Source organism: Diabrotica virgifera, chromosome 8, assembly GCF_917563875.1.
Source record: "Diabrotica virgifera virgifera chromosome 8, PGI_DIABVI_V3a".
Classification (NCBI taxonomy): domain Eukaryota; kingdom Metazoa; phylum Arthropoda; class Insecta; order Coleoptera; family Chrysomelidae; genus Diabrotica; species Diabrotica virgifera.
Window position 1 is genome coordinate 65,421,734 of NC_065450.1, and position 22,596 is coordinate 65,444,329.

The following is a 22,596-nucleotide window of genomic DNA, read 5'->3' on the forward strand; positions in this document are numbered from 1 at the left end:
CGAGGTCTGCAAAGTAGGCTTCCGTGACGGCGATGACCTACTCATTCGACTTACTGCTCGACAAGTGACTTTATCATGTTTGGAAATAAAAAAAGTCGCACGGAGAAAAATCTGGAGAACACGATGGATGGGGCTGCAGTTCTTTGTACCAGGTGTCCCAATAAGAATGGCTCTCGGCCTTATCTCAGGAACTGTTTATAGTACAGCTTTGAGAAAAAATATTTATAACAAAAGCTGCCTCGGGAAAAGCCTGGAAATTATTTTCATAAATGTAGGTCCACCACTAGAGGGCGTAATTGAATATCAAAAATTGAAAAATCAAAATCTAATGAAAGGGCACTGGAAATTCAATTATCGTATTCTTCATAAAATTCTGCGCATATTTGATTTCACAAGATTAGGTCTACCTTTGCAAATAAGAGGTGGGGGTGAGTGGGAACCTTCTTATGAAAAAATGGCTTTAAGTCCGGTTCTGCTAAATCGAATTTTGCATACTTGGTCTTGTTGAAAACAGCTCTTTTTCGTCAATGTAAGTGTCTTATTTTCGAAATAGCCTAATAAATAATATGCAAGCTAAGAGGCGTTATTTAATTATTTTCAGAAATCTAGTTTTCTTTGGAAAATATTAAATACAAGTATGCATTTTTAATCCTGTATTTCAAAATTAGACCAAATTAGCAACATTATACCGAAAACCACATGTCGATACCTTTTTTCTATCTCTAGATATCTTAAGAAATGTGTAAATTTTAAACATAACTGTTACTGTCACCGGTAAACGAGGTTAAGGAGAAGTAGTGTGCTAAACGTATATAATTAATTAAAACAACAATAAGACAAACAACACTATAAAATATAACAAAGAAATAAAAGCAACTACTTACGTAGTGAAGACCTAAATGTTCAAATTGTTGCCCATCATTTTCGATGCAAGCATTTACTCTTTCAAGAGTAGATTGAACGAACAGCAGTCTCAATTTCTGCTTTCGCAATGCTTTACATGGCGTTTCGTATTCTCGAGATTATAGATCATGTTTTCTCGCGTAGTGGGCCTAGCGGCAAAAACAAGGTCTTTAATCCGTCCCCATAAATAAAAGTCTAAACAGTTAAATCTGTTGCTATTCAATCTACTCTTGAAAGAGTAAATGTCTTGCATCGAAAATGATAAGCAACAATTTGAACATTTAGGCAGTCACTTAGACTAAGTAAGTAGTTGCTTTTATTTCTTTGTTATATTTTATAGTGTTGTTTGTCTTATTGTTGTTTTAATTAATTATATACGTTTACATATGGAAAATGTTTATTTGTTTTTTCCATAGCACACTACTTTTCCTTAACCTCGTTTACCGGTGACAGTAACAGTTATGTTTAAAATTTACAAATGTCTTAAGATATTTCGAGATAGAAAAAAGGTATCGACATGCGGTTTTCGGTATTATGTTGCTAATTTTTTTTAATACAGAATTAAAAATGCATGGGTACTTATATTTAATATTTTCCAAAGAAAACTAGATTTCTGGAAATAATTAAATAACGCCTCCTAGCTTGCATATTTATTAGGCTATTTCGAAAATAAGACACTTACATTGACGAAAAGAGCCGTTTTCAACAAGACCAAGTATGCACAATTCGATTTAGCAGAACCGGACTTTTTTTCATAAGAAGGTTCCCACTCACCCCCACCTCTTATTTGCAAAGGTATACTTAAACTTGTGAAATCAAATATGCGCAGAATTGTATGAAGAATACGATAATTGGATTTCCAGTGCCCTTTCATTAGGTAAAATTTGTAAAATTTTGATTTTTTAATTTTTGATATTCAATTACGTCCTCTAGCGGTGGACCTACAATCATGAAAATAATTTCCAGGCTTTTCCCGAGGCAACTTTTGTTATAAATATTTTTTTCTCAAAGCTGTACATACTATAAACGGTTCCTGAGATATGGTCGAGAGCCATTCTTATTGGGACACCCGGTACAATTCAACCAATTTGGATATGGCGACGGCGAAGATGTAAGTCGGTGCGTTGTCATGGTGGAAGAGTACTTTTTCTTCGCCAATGCTGCCGTTTTTTCTGCAATTCGGGGTCGGATCGGCCCAATAATTCGGCATAGTAGAGATCTATAATAGCCCGTATACACTACAACGATTTAACGTAGCGATGTGACTGTGCAGTTCGTTGGTGTCGATATATCGAACGTGTGGAAGCAAATCGACGCAGATTTTTTACCAAAAAAGTGGAGTTGATCATTGTTCCAAGATATGCTTATTGGTAGACTCGTTCGAAATTGGATCCGTTTATGAAGAGATTCTAATCATTTCTTTGTTGGACCGATTGTTAGACGTTCTTGTCCAAACTCCGCTATTCTGGTCACCAGCCTCTGAAGATCCCCAATATTTTCGGCTAAGATGGCAGTGTCAGTGCAGTATTACACGATAGTACATCTCCCAGAGCGAACCATGACCGGTGACAGACGCTGTCCTCGGTCGTACAACCACCTAATCTTTACGAAGACGGGGTTTCTTTCACCGGCCATGGTTCGCTCCAGGAGCTGAAGTTTCAGTAATTTCACGCAATTATTGCGATAGTGGCGCCATCTGACTGTGGAGGAAAGTACTTATCGCACCGCCTACATATTTAACAAAAGAACACATTAGGTGAAATACACTCTGATGTATTATAAATTGGTGAAGTGAAAAACCAACATCAGGACATAAAACTTCCACTTACTACTATTGCAGTGAATTGATTTCTAATAGCGTTAAGTAAAGAAAGGAAAATTTTCAAAAATTATAACTAAATTTGGTATATCCCTCCCACTGCATATAACTTGTTTAGGAAACTCGAATTATCGTACACTGGCGGGCAAAAAATTTAGGTCACTAGGGGAATTATACACGTTTGATGCCTAAAATTTTTTAAACCTATTGTCCGATTTGAGTGATTTTTTTAGTATCTTATAGCTTTATTTTTTAGGAATCTCAATGTATTAATATTGTTGCTAGACAGGTAAATGTCATTTTATACAGGGTGTAACACTCATACTGTGTTTTTTCCTTAAAGTTCGGAACACTCTGTGGAATATTATAGCATAGATAAAATATTGAAATTAAAACCCAATTGTAGCCTTAGGCTTTCTTAACATTTTCTTCTTTGATTAATTTGCTTATGTTGGATAATAAAAAAGTTAGGTACTTTAACAACTAGCCACGTTCTTCATCAATACAAGGTGTTTTTAAATAAGTGCGACAAACTTAAAGGGGTAATTCTGCATGAAAAAATAATGACCGTTTGCTTTATAAACATATTGTCCACAAATGCTTCATTTCCGAGATACGAGATGTTGAATATTTTCTTAAAACTCACGGTTTATTTGTTGCTCTAAAACCGGTTGAGATATGCAACTGAAATTTGGTGGGTTTTAAGAGGTAGTTATTGAACATTCTTTGACATACAATTATGAATTTTATATTCACCATTGGCGTGCATACGGGATGTATCTAAAATATTTATACCCGTATGCACGCCAATGGTGAATATAAAATTCTTATTTGTATGTCAAAAAATGCGCAATAACTACGTCTTAAAACCTACCAAATTTCATTTGCACATCTCAACCGGTTTTAGAGCAATAAATAAATCGTCAGTCTGTAAGAAAAAATCAACATCCCGTATCCGGGAAACGAAGCATTTGTGGACATATGTTTATAAAGCAAACGGTCATTATTTTCTCATGCAGAATTACCCCATAAAGTTTGTCGCACTTATTTGAAAAACACCCTGTATTGATGAAGAACATTGCTAGTTGTTAAAGTACCTAACTTTTTTATTATCCAACATAAGCAAATGGATCAAAGAAGAAAATGTTAAGAAAGCCTAAGGCTACAATTAGGTTTTAATTTCAATATTTTATCTAAGCTATAATATTATTCTACAGAGTGTTCCGAACTTTAAGGAAAAAACAGTATGATTGTTACACCCGGCATAAAATGACATTTACCTGTCTAGCAACAATATTAATACATTGAGATTCTTAAATAATAAAGCTATAAGATACTAAAAAAATCACTCAAATCGGACAACAGGTTTAGGAAATTTCAGGCATCAAACGTGTATAATTCCCATAGTGACCTAAATTTTTTGCCCGCCAGTGTATAACAAGCACTTTAAATTTAATTATAGATTAAAATCATATTTTTTAAATTAGTAAATGGTTAAAAAATTCGTTGGGAACACAAATAATTAAAGAAACCTGTTACCGAATTACGAGCCCCTTCCCATTTCAGTTGGCCCACCTTTGGAATTTGCAGTTTATGACGATTACTATAAACAAAGTGATAATCAACATTTTTATAAGTTCCCATATTAATTATTATTGCATTTTTTACTAATATTTATTGAAAACATTACCCTTATGGTTTTTTTATTTATTTCAAACAATAATAAAAAAAAATCGCTAAATCGTGGCTTTTGATTCAATTACATCAACATACATTGATTTTTTCATAATTATCTTAAAATCAGAGGCTATGGAAAATGATATCAAAACAATTATCAATTAATGTCAAATAGATTTTGTGATATTATAAAGCCTATTGCCGTTTGTCGGGATAAAGTCATCGATGGTAATGAGTGAAGGTAAAGTTATGGATGAGAACATTTTTCAATCATCAATAGATTTTTTAATTCTCGAAAATCAATTTGAAAATCGCGAATATGTTTCAATTGTCACAGTATAGTGTAAGAAATATAGTTAGGAAATACAAAACCTCAGGTTTTGTCATCACAAAACCTACAAATGTAGGAAAATGTAAAATAAGCGAAGCAGATAGAAGGGGATTAAGACGCATTATAGTGAAAAACCGACGTGGAACTTATCTAGATTTAACTAGTTTTTGGAGTAAACTGGTTGGAACACACGTTTCTAGATCGACATGTCACTAAGATATCCACATATTAAGACTTTCTACTTACGAAATGATTGATAAAGCTAAAAAAATCAATACGAATTCTTTATGAAAATTTTAATTTTATCTCGGACTAACGAAAATCCAGTCTTAACATTAGAACACAAGAAAAATAAGTTAAAATGGTCAAAAGAGCATTGAGGTTGGACAAATTCACTAAGGGATACAATACAATGTAGTGATGAATCCAGATTTGAAGTTTGTGTTGGAGTCGAGTTATACGCAGGAAAAAGTAAAGCTTTTCAGCTCAATGTTTTAACTGAAAAGTCAAAAATGTCCTACGTTTATCATGGTCTGGGGCAGCATGTCATCGAATAGTTTGGAAAAATTGCATTTTATCGATGGAATTTTAAATACGGCCATATATTATTTACAGGTTTTAAATAATTTCTTACCGATTGTGGAACAAAGTCGTTTCAAAAAGTTTAAATTAGCGAAAGATTTTGTCTTCCAACGAGATGGCGTAGGTAGGTTGCCATACCTCAAAACAGAATTTAAACTGGATTAGTGACCACGGTATACTACTTCTGGAATACGTTTCTAACAGTCCCGACTTGTCCCCGAGAAAAACTTTTGCGCCTCTTTTTTACGGGTAATAAAAAAAACATTGAGGAAACATCCTGCTAGATCCGTCAAAGAATTGAAGCAAAACTTGCAAAAAATATGGGATCCATTTACACCAGAGTGTTGACAAAACTTTAAAAAACTATGCTTCGAAGAATTTTGAATCTAATTAAAACTAAAAAAGATGTCACTTAGTTGTAAACTTCCACATTTGTTTTGTTAAAATTAGATATTTTTTGCGTTTTTTTTTTATTTGTTATTATTCTGTTTAATTAATCGTTCTTATTAATTTAAAACATATTTTGTATACTTTTTTAAATCCGGGCCTGATTTTTTTCTAGTTTGAATAAATCAGTTGATTGGGTGATAACATAAATTAAATATTTGTTCAAAAAAATTCATTTTTGTAATAAGTTATTTTTTTAATCTATGGTTCACTTTACCAAAATTTTAGTTATTCATAGTCAAATTTGATTTTTTTATAAAAAATTAAGTAATCGTGTGGGGAAAAAAATAAATATGCCATTTTAATTGCCTATTTGTCTAATTTGTAAAAATCATATTACAGTTTTCAAAAAGCGTATACAGGGTGAAATTTTTTCTAAGACCAAAACGAACTTATTTTTTAAATCCGGACCTGATTTTTTTCTTGTTTGAATAAATCAGTTAATGGGTGGTAACATAAATTAAATATTTGTTAAAAAAAAAATTAATTTTGGTAATAAAAGTTAATTTTGTTAAATCTATGGTTCACTTTACCAAACTTTTAATTCATAATCAAATTTGATTCTTTTATAAAAAATTAAGCAATCGTGTGCGGAAAAAAATAAATATGTTATTTTAATTGCCTATTTGCCTTATTTGTAAAATTCATATTAGAGTTTTCAAAAAGCTTATACAGGGTGAAATTTTTTCTAAGACCCAAACGAACTAATTTTTTTAAAGTCGGACCTGATTTTTTTCTAGTTTGAATAAATCGGTTGATTAGGTGGCAATAGTGTAACGATTGACCAAAATAAGAGACACATCGATCTGACCGTTCAAAAATTATGACGAATACAAATTTCTGTCAAAATGCGAAACTCGCCCTGTATATTATTAAACAATGGGAGCAGACACTTTTTAATGGTCATTTGTTATTCCTCATAGGTGCCTCTATGCGAGGTAGGAGTATGTACAGTTCCTCATGACTCACCCTGTATGCAGTATATTTGATTTAACACATACCTACTGTTTGATTCAAGAAAACAGTTGTTTTAAAAAAAATCCACTTTTGTGGCTTGGTTCCCTTCTGCAAAGCAACTTACGTGAATTTAAAGTTAACAAACATTTATTTTCCTTACTGACTTACATAATCAGGCGTATAATTTAAAAAAATGTTAATATGAAATTCTGGGATTTAATAATTTGTTCGATTTCAAAATCTGGAAGTCCCGTGAATTCAAGAAAACAGTTGCTTTAAAAAAATCCACTTTTGTGGCTTGGTTCCCTTCTGTAAAACAACTTAAGTGAATTCAAAGTTAACAAACAGTTTTTTTCCATTATTGAGTTACAATAATCAGGCGTATAATCTAAAAAAAAATGTTAATATGAAATTACTGCGATTTAATAATTTGTTCTGGAAGTCCCGTTACTTCAAGAAAATAGTTATTAAAAAAAATCAACTTTTGTGGCTTGGTTCTCTTCTGCAAAATAATTTAAGTGAATTTGCACAAAGGAACCAACCCACATGGATCTGTTCTGCAGAACGGTGTCATGCTGCAACGATAATGTTGGTTGGTTCTTTCGTTCATAGAGGACGGTATAAATATCGTATGTGGCTTGGTTCTTTTCTGCACAAGTATATACGGGGTATTTTACAACCTATGAGACTGTTAACAGGCTGAGACTGTTAACAGGAAAAATACATATTTGTGGTTTGGTTCCCTTCTGCAGAATCCCGTCCAATTTGTAGAGTGTCAAAAGGCAATTTGGTGTTGAAATTATTGGAAATGATACCAGTACAACTCTTAGTTTGGTGAGAAAATGATCAATGCAGTGGCGGATCTAGACATTTCTTTGGGGGGGGGGCTTGCCATTGGGAAAAACTTCCAATGAAACACCAACCACAAGACATAAAAAAGATAAATCCAAACTATATAAAAGATATAAAAAATAATAACTTATATGCATTAAGTTCCCTTAGTTTTCCTAACTAGCAAGTTTATCAACAACTTTTTCTTTAATTTGGAACCTTGTTGGGGGGAGGGGATTGCCCCATTCCCCCGTAGATCCAACACTGCATCCATGGTATTGAAAGTTCTGGGTCAGTGATACTTACAGGTAAAATTGGTTTGGTTTGTATAATTTTATTTTTCTTTACCTTAACATGTTTCATTAAACACTGACTTCATCAAAAGAGGTTTAAACTCATGTTTGAACTTTGTGACGATAATATAATTTCATCGTCTAGAGTACGCCAATGAATTAAGTAAAACGTGTTTTTGTACCGTCTCGTATGATATAAAAGTCAGAACGAAAAACCTAGTTGATTCTTATTCTTGGAGTGTTGATCGAAGAATAATAAACAACAACGTGGTATAAGAGGTGAGTTATCCCGACTATTTTCCGCCGTCGGCGTCGTTTTGGTGTGTTGAACGAATCCGACGGTTTTCCTTTTACAAGCGTTGATCGTATTTCCCTACATGTCTTTTCCGCTGGCGAACTGAGCGAGATTTCCTCTCCTTATATGTCCGTTTCATATTCATAAATGTAATTCCTAATTCACGCGATCGTCGGTAGTATTCATTCATGTACCAGATATCGTCACATCAGCCCGAGTCTAATGTTCGATACATAGGTTATAAATATATTTTATTAACGAAATTAACGAGTAGTAATTAAGGCTAATTATCTTATCATTTGTAATGTTTTGATTCTAAATAAATGTCTTAAAAAGTGAACCTTCTGTCTTCGGCTGAATTTTTGTTACCTTTACAACTTTTGTTACGTTACAACTTAAACATACAACTAATATTTAGCGAGACCATAATGCAGAAGGATGAAAGACTTTGCAGACATTGCAGTTGCTAATTAATTTTCTGGATAGATCACATCTAGAGTACTGTTCTGTTGTTTGGTCACCTTTCGTCTGGTTCGTACTGAGAAGTCAGTATCCAACTGACTGCTGAGGAATCATTTGTTTCATTTGTTACGTTTCATTTGGTTTGTTTTTTAGCATATCGTCCTATTAGAGGTAAAACTCACTAACTACACTTTTCAGAAAGTGGAGAAAAATCGACTTATAGGTACAAATTGTTTTTCAAATTCACCTGACTTGAATATTGGATTTTTTTTAATGCAACTGCAAAGAATAAGTAAAACAGATATGTTAAGCCATGTTTGGTCACATGGTGGGTTTGCTGGGTCCTTTGCCCTTCTTTTATACATAGCACTTATTACGCTTTCCTCCATAGACCGGCTACCCGGATGGAGTATCAAACACGACTGATTTGGGTGGATAGACGCCTGGCGGACCACCAGATGGTTAGATGGTAGTGGGAGGCCACTGCGGCTATTGTCATTTTGTTATTCGTGGTATAAGTAGCTGGATGGTCGCCAGGCAGGTATCTACCATCCACCATCCTACTAAACTTCTTGCAGTGCGGCATTGGCCTTACAGAGTATTTTATAGATGCAGTTTTTGGATCTTTCTTGTGTGTTGTTTGGTTTGGTTTTGGGCAGGATAGAGCTGAATGTTGGTTGTTTTGGATCTTTTTGTCATGTACTTGTTTCCTATTCAGAGTGGAAATCGAAACGTCAAACATTAGTTATTTAAAAATATAATTTTCATTACACCAATAATTGCAGCTTAATCCCATATAAACATAACATTTAAATTAGACATGTTACAAGAAAACAGTTTCAGTCCCATTGTAATATTTTCTTCTTGGCTCCAGACATGTCCCAGCCATTCCAGTCTCTGACTTTCAACAAATCTTACAATAGTGCCTTTCAATTCATTAATTTTTCCTTTTTCTTGATTCTTCACGTGCCATCTTCCTCTTGCTTCATTATGGCCCGTTTTAATGGCCACAGAGATAAGGGTATTAAAAAACAAAAAGAATAACAATAATGATAGAAGCTTACTCCATTCTTTAACGGTAAAATATTGCAAAACCTCTAAATTTTAAAGAACCGCTTGGATTGACATGAAATTTGGCATACACACAGCTAACAAGTCAAAGAAAAAAAGTGATATTGTGCCGATATGTGCTTTTGCCCTGGGGGTGGTTTGCTCTTGGGGGTTAAAAAGTATTCGTCCAAAAAAAGTCAGGAAATGGGTAAATTGGCTAATTTTAAGTAACTTTTGTTCTAGAGTTTTTTCACTAAGTCAATACTTTTCGAGTTATTTGGCAGTGAATATGTTCATTTTTTCAACAAAATAACCACGCTTTTAGACGGTTTTTCGCAAATAACTCAAATAGTAAGTATTTTGTCGAAATAGCATTCTTAGCAAAAATATAGCCTATAAAAAATTTAAAAAAATGGTGTATATATCACGTCTTTTTATTTAGTAGAAGCTGAGTTATAGCTAATGAAAAATACGTTCATATTCGTCAAATTCCAAATGAAATATTTTAACGTGAAATAACCAAAAATGAAGCACATTTCGGGGAAAACTCATTACAACTTATTTAAAGTGTTTAAAAAAAGCTTCATTTTTGTTTTATAAAAAAAATTTCTAGCATCAAAATTAAACAAGGTACGCTCAAAATAAAGTTAGTCCCTTTTGGTTTTGGTAAAATAATCGAGAAAATCACCCCCTAATTAGTATCTTAAATGAACTTAATCGTAACGACTTCACAAGTTTATTGACTCGTGTATATATTGTTTATATGATCTGTAAGTTTCATCGGTTCAAAGTCCTTATTATTGAAAGGGCTGTAGTTAAAAGCGGTTGAACGAGTCACTGATCACGAATGTATGCAAATTTAGAAACACCAAATCTTGATCAATTTTTGTCTAACAGAAAAACAAAAACATACATGATAGAAAAGCAAATCTGACTTTTTTTGTTTTTCGAGATTTTTGGTATCTCTAACAATTTTTAAGTTATTTTGAAAAAAAGCATATTTTTCAAAATTTAAATTTTTAAAAATTTTACTTTGAAACCAAATTTTTTCAAAAATAAGCACTTTGAATCGATGAAACTTACAGATCATATAAACAAAATGTAAGTTAAATAATTTGTGGAGCGGCAACGATTAATTTCATTTAAGTTGCTAATTAGGGGGTGGTCTTCCCGATTTTTTTTTTGCAAAAACAAAAGGAACCAACTTTATTTTGAGCGTAACTTGCTTAAATTTAATGCTAGAAACTTTTTGTAAAAACAGAAATAAAGCTTTTTTTAAAAGCTTTAAAAAAGTTATAATGGGTTTTCCCCAAAAAGTGCTTAATTTTTTGGATATTTCACGTCGAAATATTCTATTTGAAATTTGGTGAATATGAATCTATTTTTCATTGGCTATAACTCTGGTTCTATGAGATCGAGAGACCTAAAGCGTACACCATTTTTTTTTTACTTTTTTATAGGCTATATTTTTGCAAGTACGTTTTTTCGACAAAATACTTACTTTTTGAGTTATATGCGAAAAACCGTCTAAAAATGTGGTTATTTTGTTGAAAAATGAACATATTCACTCGCAAATAACTCCTTGGCGAAAAAGCTCTATAGAACAAAAGTTACTTAAAATTAGTCAGTTTACCCATTTCCGGACTTGTTTTGGACATATATTTTTTCACTCCCAAGAGGGGGTGAAAGTCACCCCCTGGGCAAAAGCACACATCGGCACAATATCACTTTTTTTCTTTGACATGTAAGCTATGCGTATGCCAAATTTCATGTCAATCCCAGCGGTTCTTTAAAATCTAGAGCAAAAACCGTGAAAGAATGGACTAGCTACTGAAATGGACTATTGGAGAAGGGTATGGTAGCAAGGAAGGTCAAAAATGAAGAAAAGTAACAAATACCATCAGAGAAATGTACCACAATGTATATGGTTTGGTCATGTACATACAAAAACAACTATTGAGTGGAAGCGACATGAAGAAAAAAAACAAGGACAAACCAAAAGTTGGATATATGAGATAGACGAAGAAATGACATATCCAGAAGATAAAGATTGGAGCTGAGAAGTAAAATGGTGATTAAGATTATACATAAAATTCAAATTATTACATTGACCACAAAACTAAGAAAACAAGTTTACAAAACAAAATAAAACTTCTGAATAAAAAAAGGATTGTGCCAAAATGATTATCTATGTACTAATCCCTTTAACATGATAGTGAAGAATGTAATAAGGAATAGCATAAACAATACAAATGAACAATAAAAAATTTAAACAATTGGAGTAAAAAATTTGGCAAATAAAATTAACGTGAAGCAATAACCAATTATTAAGCAATTTATATGTCAGGAATAATTGGAAACTATTTGAGAAATAACATCTAACACAAATGTACAAAAATATACAATATTTACAAGAGATGGTGACAAAAGGCAGAAAAAATGACATGGATTAAAAAAATTATAAATACACAGGGTGTACCGAAAAGATTGGTCATAAATTATACCACAGATTCTGGGGTCAAAAATAGGTTGATTGAACCTCACTTGCCTATATGGACCGCGTTATGCATAACTCGACCAAGCGCCATTCCTTAATTATCGAGATAACAGCGGATTCTGGTGACACATAGCTAAAACTATCTTGGAAAAAATCCCTGTTATTGTCACGTTAACGGTTACTAAGAAAAAAAAATTAAACCAAGCGACATTAATCCACTTACCATTAAGCGACCATTAAGCAACCAAGAACCGAAAAACTTTGAAGCCATTTATCTCAAAACTATGTTTTGGCGCTTGGTTGAGTTATGCATAACGCCGTCCATATACAATAGTGCACACAAAAAAAGTTACAGCCCTTTGAAGTTACAAACTGAAAATCAATTTTTTTTCATATATCGAAAACTCTTAATGCACATGTGGCATTCTTATAGTAGCAACATCTTAAAAAAAATAAAGTGAAATTTGTGTACCCCATAAAAATTTTATGGGGGTTTTGTTCCCTTAAACCCCCCAAACTTTTGTGTATGTTCCAATTAAATTATTATTAACAACTCAAACACGAAGTAAAAACCCCTTCTATGTAATTGGTATATTTATTTTATTATTTATTACCAATTACATAGAAGTGGTTTTTACTTCATGTTTGAGTTTTTAACTATATGGTATACAGCCAAGTTAGGGAACTACCCTTTTTAGTTTAAATTATTATTGTTGCACTATTAGGTAAACACAATATTTTTAAAACTTTTTTGCCTCTTAACCCTTAAACGCCCAAGGGTGGGTAAAAAATGTCCACCTAATGCGTATTCCTTTGTAACATATTTATTACGTGTTTAATTTTTTTTTTTAATTTTTTTATTGTTAAAAAGACAGCCTATTATCGAATGTTAACCTTTCGTTACTCGCGCCAACTTTTTGTGATCGGATACTCGCGCACGGTGCAGGAGACCGGGTCCAAAAATATGGGTCACCAGTGTTTTAAAATTATTTTTTTTTGCAAAATTTTGTACGATTAAATTATTTAATGAATATATGATCATATAATTTTGTAGATATGCGTTTGTGTTCACATTATATTACTTTAATCAAAAATTTAATAATTTTCATTGTTATCCATTTATATGTATATACAAAAACTTTGGAAGTGAAAAAAAAAATTGAATATGGTTAAATTTGTTTACTAAGAACTTTAGATCTTAATTCAATACACAAAAAAATTAAAAATAAAGAGTAATTGTAGTAACACAAAAAGTTATAAAAATTAATTAACGTTTTTAAAACATGAAATACACAATGGTGTCACATTCATTGGAACAATGGTGTTCCAAACACAGATATTTTGAGCATATTTGGCAGTAAAATTTTGTTTTTCTATTTTTCTTCCAATCACAAACAGCACAGCGATCTGAAGTTCCTGGTGTTACGACTGGTACTTGTTCTGTTGGTAAACCACATATCTCCCTAAACCTCATTCTGATGGTTCTGGGTAAGTTATATATTTATATTTATATATGTAAATATAAATAAACTAATCTATAAAAATTGAAAATAAGGAAAAGATCCTAAATTACCTTACTAATTAAAAATATCGATGTGTGATCCAAACACAAAAATTGGTGCACAAATACTCGCACACGGTGTACGGGACCGTGTTGCGTAATAACAAAAGGACAGTACTATTTTTTACACTGCGAACTGACTTTACCCACAGTTGATTGACCACTGAAGAAGTATACGAAGTAGCCATTCAAAATCCCCAGTACAAGCAGAGTTACAGGAATTTATTTACAGGCCCGGTCTCCCACACCGTGTGCGAGTAACGGAGGGTTAATTTGGTTCTACCAATATTTTTGAAAATAAAAGCAGCATCTTGAGTTAAATATGGATGGGCATAAAAAGTACACCCTTGGCAAAACTTGTTACTAAAGGTTTCTATATAATTTCTCGTTGGTAGGAAGATAATCCATATAATTATCGATGTATAATTACATAATCTACATAATTATCCGCTAATGAGGAGGCTGAAAGAAAGAATATGGAGAAAATCGACAAATCTGAATTACTGGTATGTTAATTTTGTTGTACATTGTAATTTTGTTGTAAGGTTTGTAAATTGTTTATATTAATATTTTAGAAGATGCTCTGTTTATTAAGCATAAGATTCTTAAGTTTAATCCATTTTTAACAACTCTCAATAAATATATTAGCTATTTTCGAGGTGGACATTTTTTACCCACCCTTGGGCGTACATGGAACCTAAAAAAGGTTGGGCGTTTAAGGGTTAAGTACTTTTTCGATAAGCCAGTGTTTATTGAGATATTTTGAATATTTGTCGAATCCACCACATATTTGTATATGGTTAAATACAATTATAGAGAGCTGTTAATAATCTGAAAATTTATTTATAATTTACATTATTAGGTGTATTTTTAAAAAGAAGCCACATCTCGATAAAAAGTGACTTATCAAAAAAAGATTTATCAAAAAAGAGTTTTATAAACACTGTGTTTATCTAATGGTACCACAATAATAGTTTAATTGGAGTGTACACAAACATTTGGGGGGTTTAAAGGAACAAAACCCCCATAAAATGTTTATGTAAACATATTAAAAAAGAAGCCCCATCCCGATAAAAACTGGCTTATCTAAAAAATACTAGGAGGCAAAAAAGTTTTAAAAGCGTTGTTTAATTAATGGTATCACAATAATGAATTAATTGGAACATACACAAAAGTTTGGGTTGGTTTTAGGGGAACAAAACCCCCATAAAATTTTTATGGGGTGGACAAATTTCACTATAATTTTGTTTTAAGATGTTCCTGCCATAAGAATGCCACATGTCAATTTTCAATAAAAAATCTCTAATTTCATTTTCGATATACAGTGGTACCTCAATATACGAGCGCCCTAATATACGAGTGTTTTGAGATACGAACCGCTGAGCGAGCGATGTTTTGCTTTGAGATGAGAGCAAAATTTGAGATACGAGCAGCCGCTTTTTATTAAAATTCATGCCTGTTTTTGACTACCAACTTCTAACTTGAAGGAGGTGATAAAGGGTATAATGCCAGCTAAAGGCGTTACAATAATTTCCAAGCTCCCGACCTCTCTCCATGAAAAGATGGAGAAACTAATGATGGTGTGGGTGACAGAGAAGCAGCATCAAGGAGGAACCTTAACACAAAGCATCATGTGAGAAGGCACGAGCGATTTATGAAAGGGAGGAAGAAACAAACCTCTTTGGACATTTTTTTTAAACGAGCTGCAGATGAAAATGAACAAAAGTGTGACGAAAATTAAGCGCTTCCGTAAGCACGTCACTTTTTCTTATGTTTTTACAGAATATGTATGTATTTTTTGTTATTTATAAATAAATGTTTCTTCTTGTACAAACATTTTTCTTATTTAAAAACACTTAGCAAAAACAACTAGTGATTTTTTTGGGGCTGCAACGGATTAATGACATTTCAGTTCATTTCAATGGGGAAAATTGCTTTGACATATGAGCAATTTGACATACGAGCAAGGTTACGGAACGAATTACCCTCGTAAGTCGAGGTACCACTGTATTGAAAAAAATCGATTTTCATTTTGTAACTTCAAAGGGCTGTAACTTTTTTTATGAGCACATTTGTACTAAGGTAAGTTAGGTTTAATCGAACTATTTTTGCCCCGGAATGTGTGGTATAAATTATGACCAATCTGTTCGGGACACCCTGTATATATATATACCTATGTAAAATATAAAAAATAAATCAATATTGTGACAAAAAAGTAAACTGAACAATATTTGATCAAACATAAAAAATTCCTTAAATAAATATTGTTTATATGGGATTAGCCACAGTTGATTGTAATAATTACATTTTTACCTAAAAAAAGAGGTAAGGGGGGTTTTACCCCCTTTTTTAGGTAAAACTAATAATTGTCATTACAATCAACTGTGGCTAATCAATCCCATAAAAACGCAATATTTAATTTAAACATACCACAAGAAAAGTTTCAGAAGCTTATGAAAAATTTCCTTTGAGGGGGTAGGCGCAAAAGCCAATGCACTTTAAATGTATTCATTTTTTTCGAATCCTGAGAAAACTAATAGGTAAATATATTTGAAAATTTTAAATGCAGAATAAAAGATTATATTATTACCGAGGGCCTAAAGTCCCTTAGAATAAACAGTTTCTTTTGAATGAGAGATTTGACATTAAAAATCACCCTAAATTTTCTCTTTTATTTTTTTCATCATGTAACTTAGTAAAATAAACATAATAGAAGTTTTCAGGGACTTTCGGCTCTCGATATAGATAATAATGTATGTAATCTTTCATTCTGGATTTAAATTTTTCAAATATACTCATTATTTTTCTTAGGATTCGAAAAAATGAATGCATTTAAAAAGCATTGGTCCGAAATTTTGAGCCTACGATTTTAATAACGGGGTGGCAGTTTTTCTCATTTCTGAAAATCCTATAATATGGACAAAGTGCGATTTGAAAGTCTGCTCCTCATAGGATAAAAAAATCACAAGGCTCTCCTATTTATAGACCTCAATAGAATGAAAAAAAATAGGAAATATAAAAAATAAAACAGTATGTATTATGAAAAATAAAGTAACTTGGACAATAGTTCTCTTTATATTTCATATGCCTATAATGATTTTTTGTGGAGATATTAAAAAACCAGTCAGTTGTTTTCAAAACACATATAAACAAAAACAACGAATTACCCTAATTCTCATAATGTAAGCTTTGTTCTGATGTAAACAAAAAAATACAAAGTCCCAATTTAAGGCCAATTTTTATTGAATGGTTTGCTGCCATATTGAACAAAGAATAATTTGTATTAAAATTTGTTAGAAATCTAAAAGTATACAGAATAAACTATCTCAATAGCCCCTATCTACCCCTAAAATAGGAGTATTCCTCGATTAAACCCCCATAGATTGTGAAACATTGGAATTACCATCTGGGTATTTTCCATTAGACGCAGCTGTTTTTTTTTCACGAGGTATCTTATTAAAGAATTCTTGTAAATATGATAAAATGTTTTAAAAGTAACAAATAAACGTCTTTACTTAGGTATATATAGCGAGAAAGTGCAAGGATTATAATAAAATCCACCTAACGATGTTAAATAGAATCCCCACTACTCACGTCGAGATTCGGTCAAGATCAATCAATTTAAAGTATGAAAACGGCGCGATAAATAAAAAGTAAACAATTGTAAGAACAGTACAAACAAATGGGACAATGTTTATGCTCAAAAACCGGCGTAAAAATGCCAAAAATAAGCATAATAAAGACCAACGGAGAATGCTTTGTTTGATCAGACACCATTTTGAAAGTTACTTGTATTACATTGCATGTTTTACAAGTATTTGAGCTCTTATATCGCGAAAAACACAAGAATATTCACTTATAATTGTTGTTAATTAGTTAAATAAATAATTATGAATATTAATAAATGTATTTGAAGAGTTTTTAATAGAATTAAACGCGATTTTCGTAGAAAAAGGATGAGGCCATGACGCCGACATAGCAACGCGAAATACCTCACACGAAAATGCAAGTATTTTGGATTTAAGAGCATGTTGCAGTTGTCATCGATTACCACGTGACAAGCGTGATTTAATGACCGTCGGAGAAAGATCTCGCGGGGGTGCTAAAGCTATTCATTCGACCTCGACGACTTAGACAGTGAACACATTAGCAGGGTTCAATGACACAACACTAAAATGTACTTACCAATTGTCTAATTTAATCAGTTCCTCGGGCTTTTTGGCTTTTCTATCAGCTTTCAATCGAAGGGCTTGTGGATATAACTTGAGGACCTGCTCGAAATGTTGACAGGTGCCGTGAGTAAAGAACGTAGCCGTATCTTTCGCAGAGGCCATACCTATTGCTATTCACTAACTGGCAATGCTAAGCTGGTGTGCTGTAGCCTAGTTGCCGGGTTCGCCGTATGTTAGCTCAGCGGCAGCACCGGCGTGGCCTCGATTGTCTGATGATGTTTCCCCAAGCCCGGCCCAGCAAGACTGATAATTCAGCGTTGCCAAGAGTATTTTTTATTCCAACTTTCACTGATTGTTCTGTAAGAAAAAAGAAAAACTTATTTAATTTTTTGTAATTAAATATCGAAATAGTTTTATTGGTTTTTTAACATTAAGTACTGTGGTGTACGAAGTTTAAGATTAAGAAAATAATAATTTTGTCCCAAGTAAGAGTTTGAATTTGAAATTAAGAATCTCTCCGTCAATCTTTTAATCGGTAACTTATCAAATATGTGAATAGGGATATCACCATCACCCCGTAAATTAAACAACCAATTAGTCCAGTCGTCATGGATTTCATCTCTAAAAATGAAACGAAAAGCTGAATTTTGCAGAGAATGTTATTTTTGAGACCATAAAAAAGATGCAAACATGTTTGCCACTTCCACGGGCGTTTCCTAACTTCCTCATGTAGGAGGGAAACTGAAAACATAGATTTATTAAGAATCTGTACGCCATAGAATTTTTTTTTATTTAAATATAAAAATAAATTTCAAATTTCTTAATTTTTACTTAGATCAGAGAGTGCAGCCAGCACTCTTATCGACGATTTCACCTCTTGTTAGAGGTTCATCAGAGACTGCATAAGCTGCTTTCTCTGGCCTAGGTAAAAATTTTCGACACATTAATCCCCCATTGCAACTGACGAGAAGGTAGTAGGTGCGTAGCGGCATCTGCTAAATAAAAGACTAAGTTTTTCAACCTAATAAAAATATTTGTAAATTAAATATTTTTAAAAGATTTATAATTGAAATTTTTTTTTAATTGCAGTCTCTGATGAACCTCTAACAAGAGGTGAAATCGTCGATAAGAGTGCTGGCTGCACTCTCTGATCTAAGTAAAAATTAAGACAGTTTTGGCTTCGCATTGCAACTGAATAAAAATGGTATACATTAGTATCATACATATTAGTATTACTCCTATAGAGTAACTAGGTCAATTTTCCGTTGGAACTTTACCACGCTGCAGACGGGGGTTGTGAATTGCATAGTGTAGAATTCCTTCCCTTTTGTCTTCACTGCAGCATCCATTTGGCATGCATATTGTAGAAACCTTGGAGGTGTCACCAGGAAAATTTGCCAATAAGTTTTTCAATTAAAAATCTTTTAAAAATATTTAATTTACAAGTATTTTTATTAGGTTGAAAAACTTGGTCTTTTTATTTATTTATTTATTTGTGCAGAATGCCGTTCTCTCAGAAGCAACGCTTGAAGCGACCGGTGATTTTGAATTAAACTTACGCGCAAAATCAATTTTTTAAATAAAATTTGTAGAGTTTATCCTAAACCCTTTTTTCGATGCGTCAATAATTTTGACGTCTTAGAGGATTTTAAGAATGTCGCGAATCACTGCATGACATTTTAGTTAAATGTGACAGTTGTCAGAATATTTATATTTATGTTTATATAAATATCAATATTTATATAAATATTTGCCAGAATATTAATATTTAAAATATTTTAAGGAAAAAGTAAATAAATATAGAATGCAATTTCATTATACAATGTCCGAATATGTATACCAATGACATAAAATATTTATATTTACGTCGTTGACAAATTTCTAACCTAGAATTACAATTGTCATTTTATCTGTTAACATCGCGAAAGTACTGTCACGATAGATTACTTTTGTTTCAAATTATCTTTATTCGTATTATGGATTGGTTATCTATTCAGTTAGAGTATTGTAATTATACATCTATAATAAGTCGCTTTAATATGGAAATACCGTTCAGCGAGTACACAATTTTCGAAGTTCTATGTATAATAATCACGGACATACTTTTTTTCTGCCACTTCGAGCTTAATGCTTTAAGATACGATTCCGACAACGACGGCAGACGGCAACTGCAGACGGCAGTTACAGTTGTTACCATGACAGTCGTCATTACTGTGCACCATTAATTTGTATAATTATTAGTAACTGACAGCAGTTCTGCCGGACAGCAGTTGCAGTCTCATACAAATTAATAGTGCAAATTAGTGACAACTGTAGCTAGCTGCCGTCTGCAGTCGTTGTCGGAATCGTACCTTTAGAACGAATTCGACAAACTATGACGTACTGAAAAAAGGGTTTGGGATAAACTGTGTCAAGTCGACAGCGTTTATTAAGGGGATCAGTACAAAGTCTCTGCTCCAATGCTAATAAGTATTTTTGAAAAATTTAAACGCAGAATGGAATATTATGTTCTTACCGAAGGCCCGAAAGTCCCTGAAAACTTCTGTTATGTTTATTTTAATAAGTTACAGGGTGAAAAACTAACAGAAAATGTAGTGTGATTTTTAATTTCAAATATCTCATTCAAAAGAAACCAATGGTTGGTCTGTGTCCATTGAACTGGCTAGAATCACACGTTATATTCGAGTAGGGAACCATGTTGCCCTTTGAGCACTATTAATATATAATCTTTTAACATCGACTTGGAGTTGCTATATTTATTATAATCTTAACATGTAAACCATAATCTCTCGATGTTACCACTTTTAATAGTGTGCTAGTTTCTCTACTAAGCGGAACGCACTGAAGATGATCTGGTTTAGATCGAAAACGTTTTGCAATCCATTTGGATGATATTTTAATAGTTTTTTAATTAACTTTTTATACTATTATACAAACGAATTTTTTAACTTCTATATGAAATATATTTTTGTTCAAAATTATCTCGGCTACACTTCTTGTTCGAAACATTATTTTCTAAGACGTGCAGAATCTTGGTATATGAATGTTCCCTCTCCCTATATGGGGGTGTTTTATGGGAAGTCCGGGGGTAGGAATACCCCTAGGAAAATAGAGGTGATAAAGATAAAGAACATCAAAATAATAAAGCTGAAATATTTAGGCCACATTACCAGGCCACATTCTTCTTCTTGATGTGCCTATCCGTGACGAATGTTGGCGATCATCATGGCAATCTTCACCTTATCTGCAGCAACGCGGAAAAGCTGCACAGATGTTGTGTTGAACCAGGTTCTGAGGTTCTTTAACCATGATGTTGTTCTTCTTCTTGGACCTGGCTTTCCAAATATTTTTCCTTGCAGGATGGCTTGTAGCAGGGCATATCTGGATTCATTTCGCATAATGTGTCCAAAGTATTCCAACTTTCGAGATTTGATGGTGGTCAGTGTCAGTACCACTCGGTGCTTCCCCATTCTTCTAAGGACCTCCTCATTTCTGACCCGATCAGTCCATGGGATTTTAAGAATTCTCCGATATAGCCACATCTCAAATGCTTCTAACTTTCGGCACATATCCTCGTTCAAGGTCCATGATTCAACACCATAAAAAAGGACAGAGAAGACGTAACATCTCAACATTCTTACTTTTATTAGGCCACATTACCAAGGTAAAATTAAGGGTAAAAGATCCATGGGTAGAAGAAGAATTTCCTGGCTGAGAAACCTAAGATAGTGGTATAGTTGCAGCTCAGTAAATCTTTTCAGAGCAGTCGCAAACGAGATACGGATAGCTGTGATGATAGCCAACCTCCGATAGGAGAAGGAACTACAAGAAGAAGAAGGGGGTAGGAATGCATCTTTTTTTATTTTAAATGTTTGAATTAAAAAGATATATAAGACATAACCTCCTCAACACATTGACGGTTGTAATATAGTCTTGTTTAATACAATTTTCTTAAGAATATTTTTTGAAAACGATTTCCGAAGTGGAAATCGAAATGTCGAATTTTTTTAAGTAAAAATGTAATTGTCATTACAATTACCTAACTGTGGCTAATCCCATATCAAATATAAACACAATATTTATAAGATATATATGTGGATGTTAACAAATTTAAAGTATATATAATTAAATATATAATCCATATAAAGTAGAACAGACAGATTATGTTATCAAAAACCAATTTTGTCCCGTTCAGTAATCCATTAGTATAAAATTCGATTTTTGTACAAATTACTTGGCAACCGCGCTTTATACTCCCCAGCGCGGTTGCCAGGTGTTTTACTACCGTTATTACGCGCCCGATCCTCGAAAAGAGATTTGGAAAAAGCTGTTGTGGAGCTTTCAGGAACGAGCGAATTTCTGAAAATAATAACCACCTGTAAATGCTGAATGAAATTGATAAGGAGACGATTGAATTGTAAAAGTGATGTACTCATGTTGCAGTGCGTTCGTGACCTCGTGCCTGTAGCAGTGTAGCGAGAATGTTTACGCTGCGGGTATTACCATTATCTATACACTTTTGTGACTGACGTTATAAAATAAATCCCCTTTACTTTCGCTATCTGTATTACATAGGTAGGGTAATAATACCTACTACCTGTGATATCAATTTGGACTTTTGTTTTAATCATATAAAATTAAACTGATGAAGGATACTCTATACGGTTTTATTATTATTTATGGCTATTTTTATTAATTTTTGAAGTGAAAACTTCTTTC

The 22,596-nt window shown here is 32.8% G+C and overlaps 1 protein-coding gene across 2 annotated transcripts in view; it reads right to left on the bottom strand.

Moving 5' to 3' along the window:
• Nucleotides 1-22,596, bottom strand: part of LOC114331761 (uncharacterized) — a 193,926-nt gene that overhangs the window by 48,422 nt on the left and 122,908 nt on the right. For both annotated transcript variants that reach the window (XM_028281399.2, XM_050659709.1), the window contains one exon: nucleotides 17,891-18,234. In XM_028281399.2, the coding sequence (XP_028137200.1) occupies nucleotides 17,891-18,039 (149 nt within the window). In that variant the 5' untranslated portion in view covers nucleotides 18,040-18,234. The remainder of the gene's footprint in view (nucleotides 1-17,890; nucleotides 18,235-22,596) is intronic.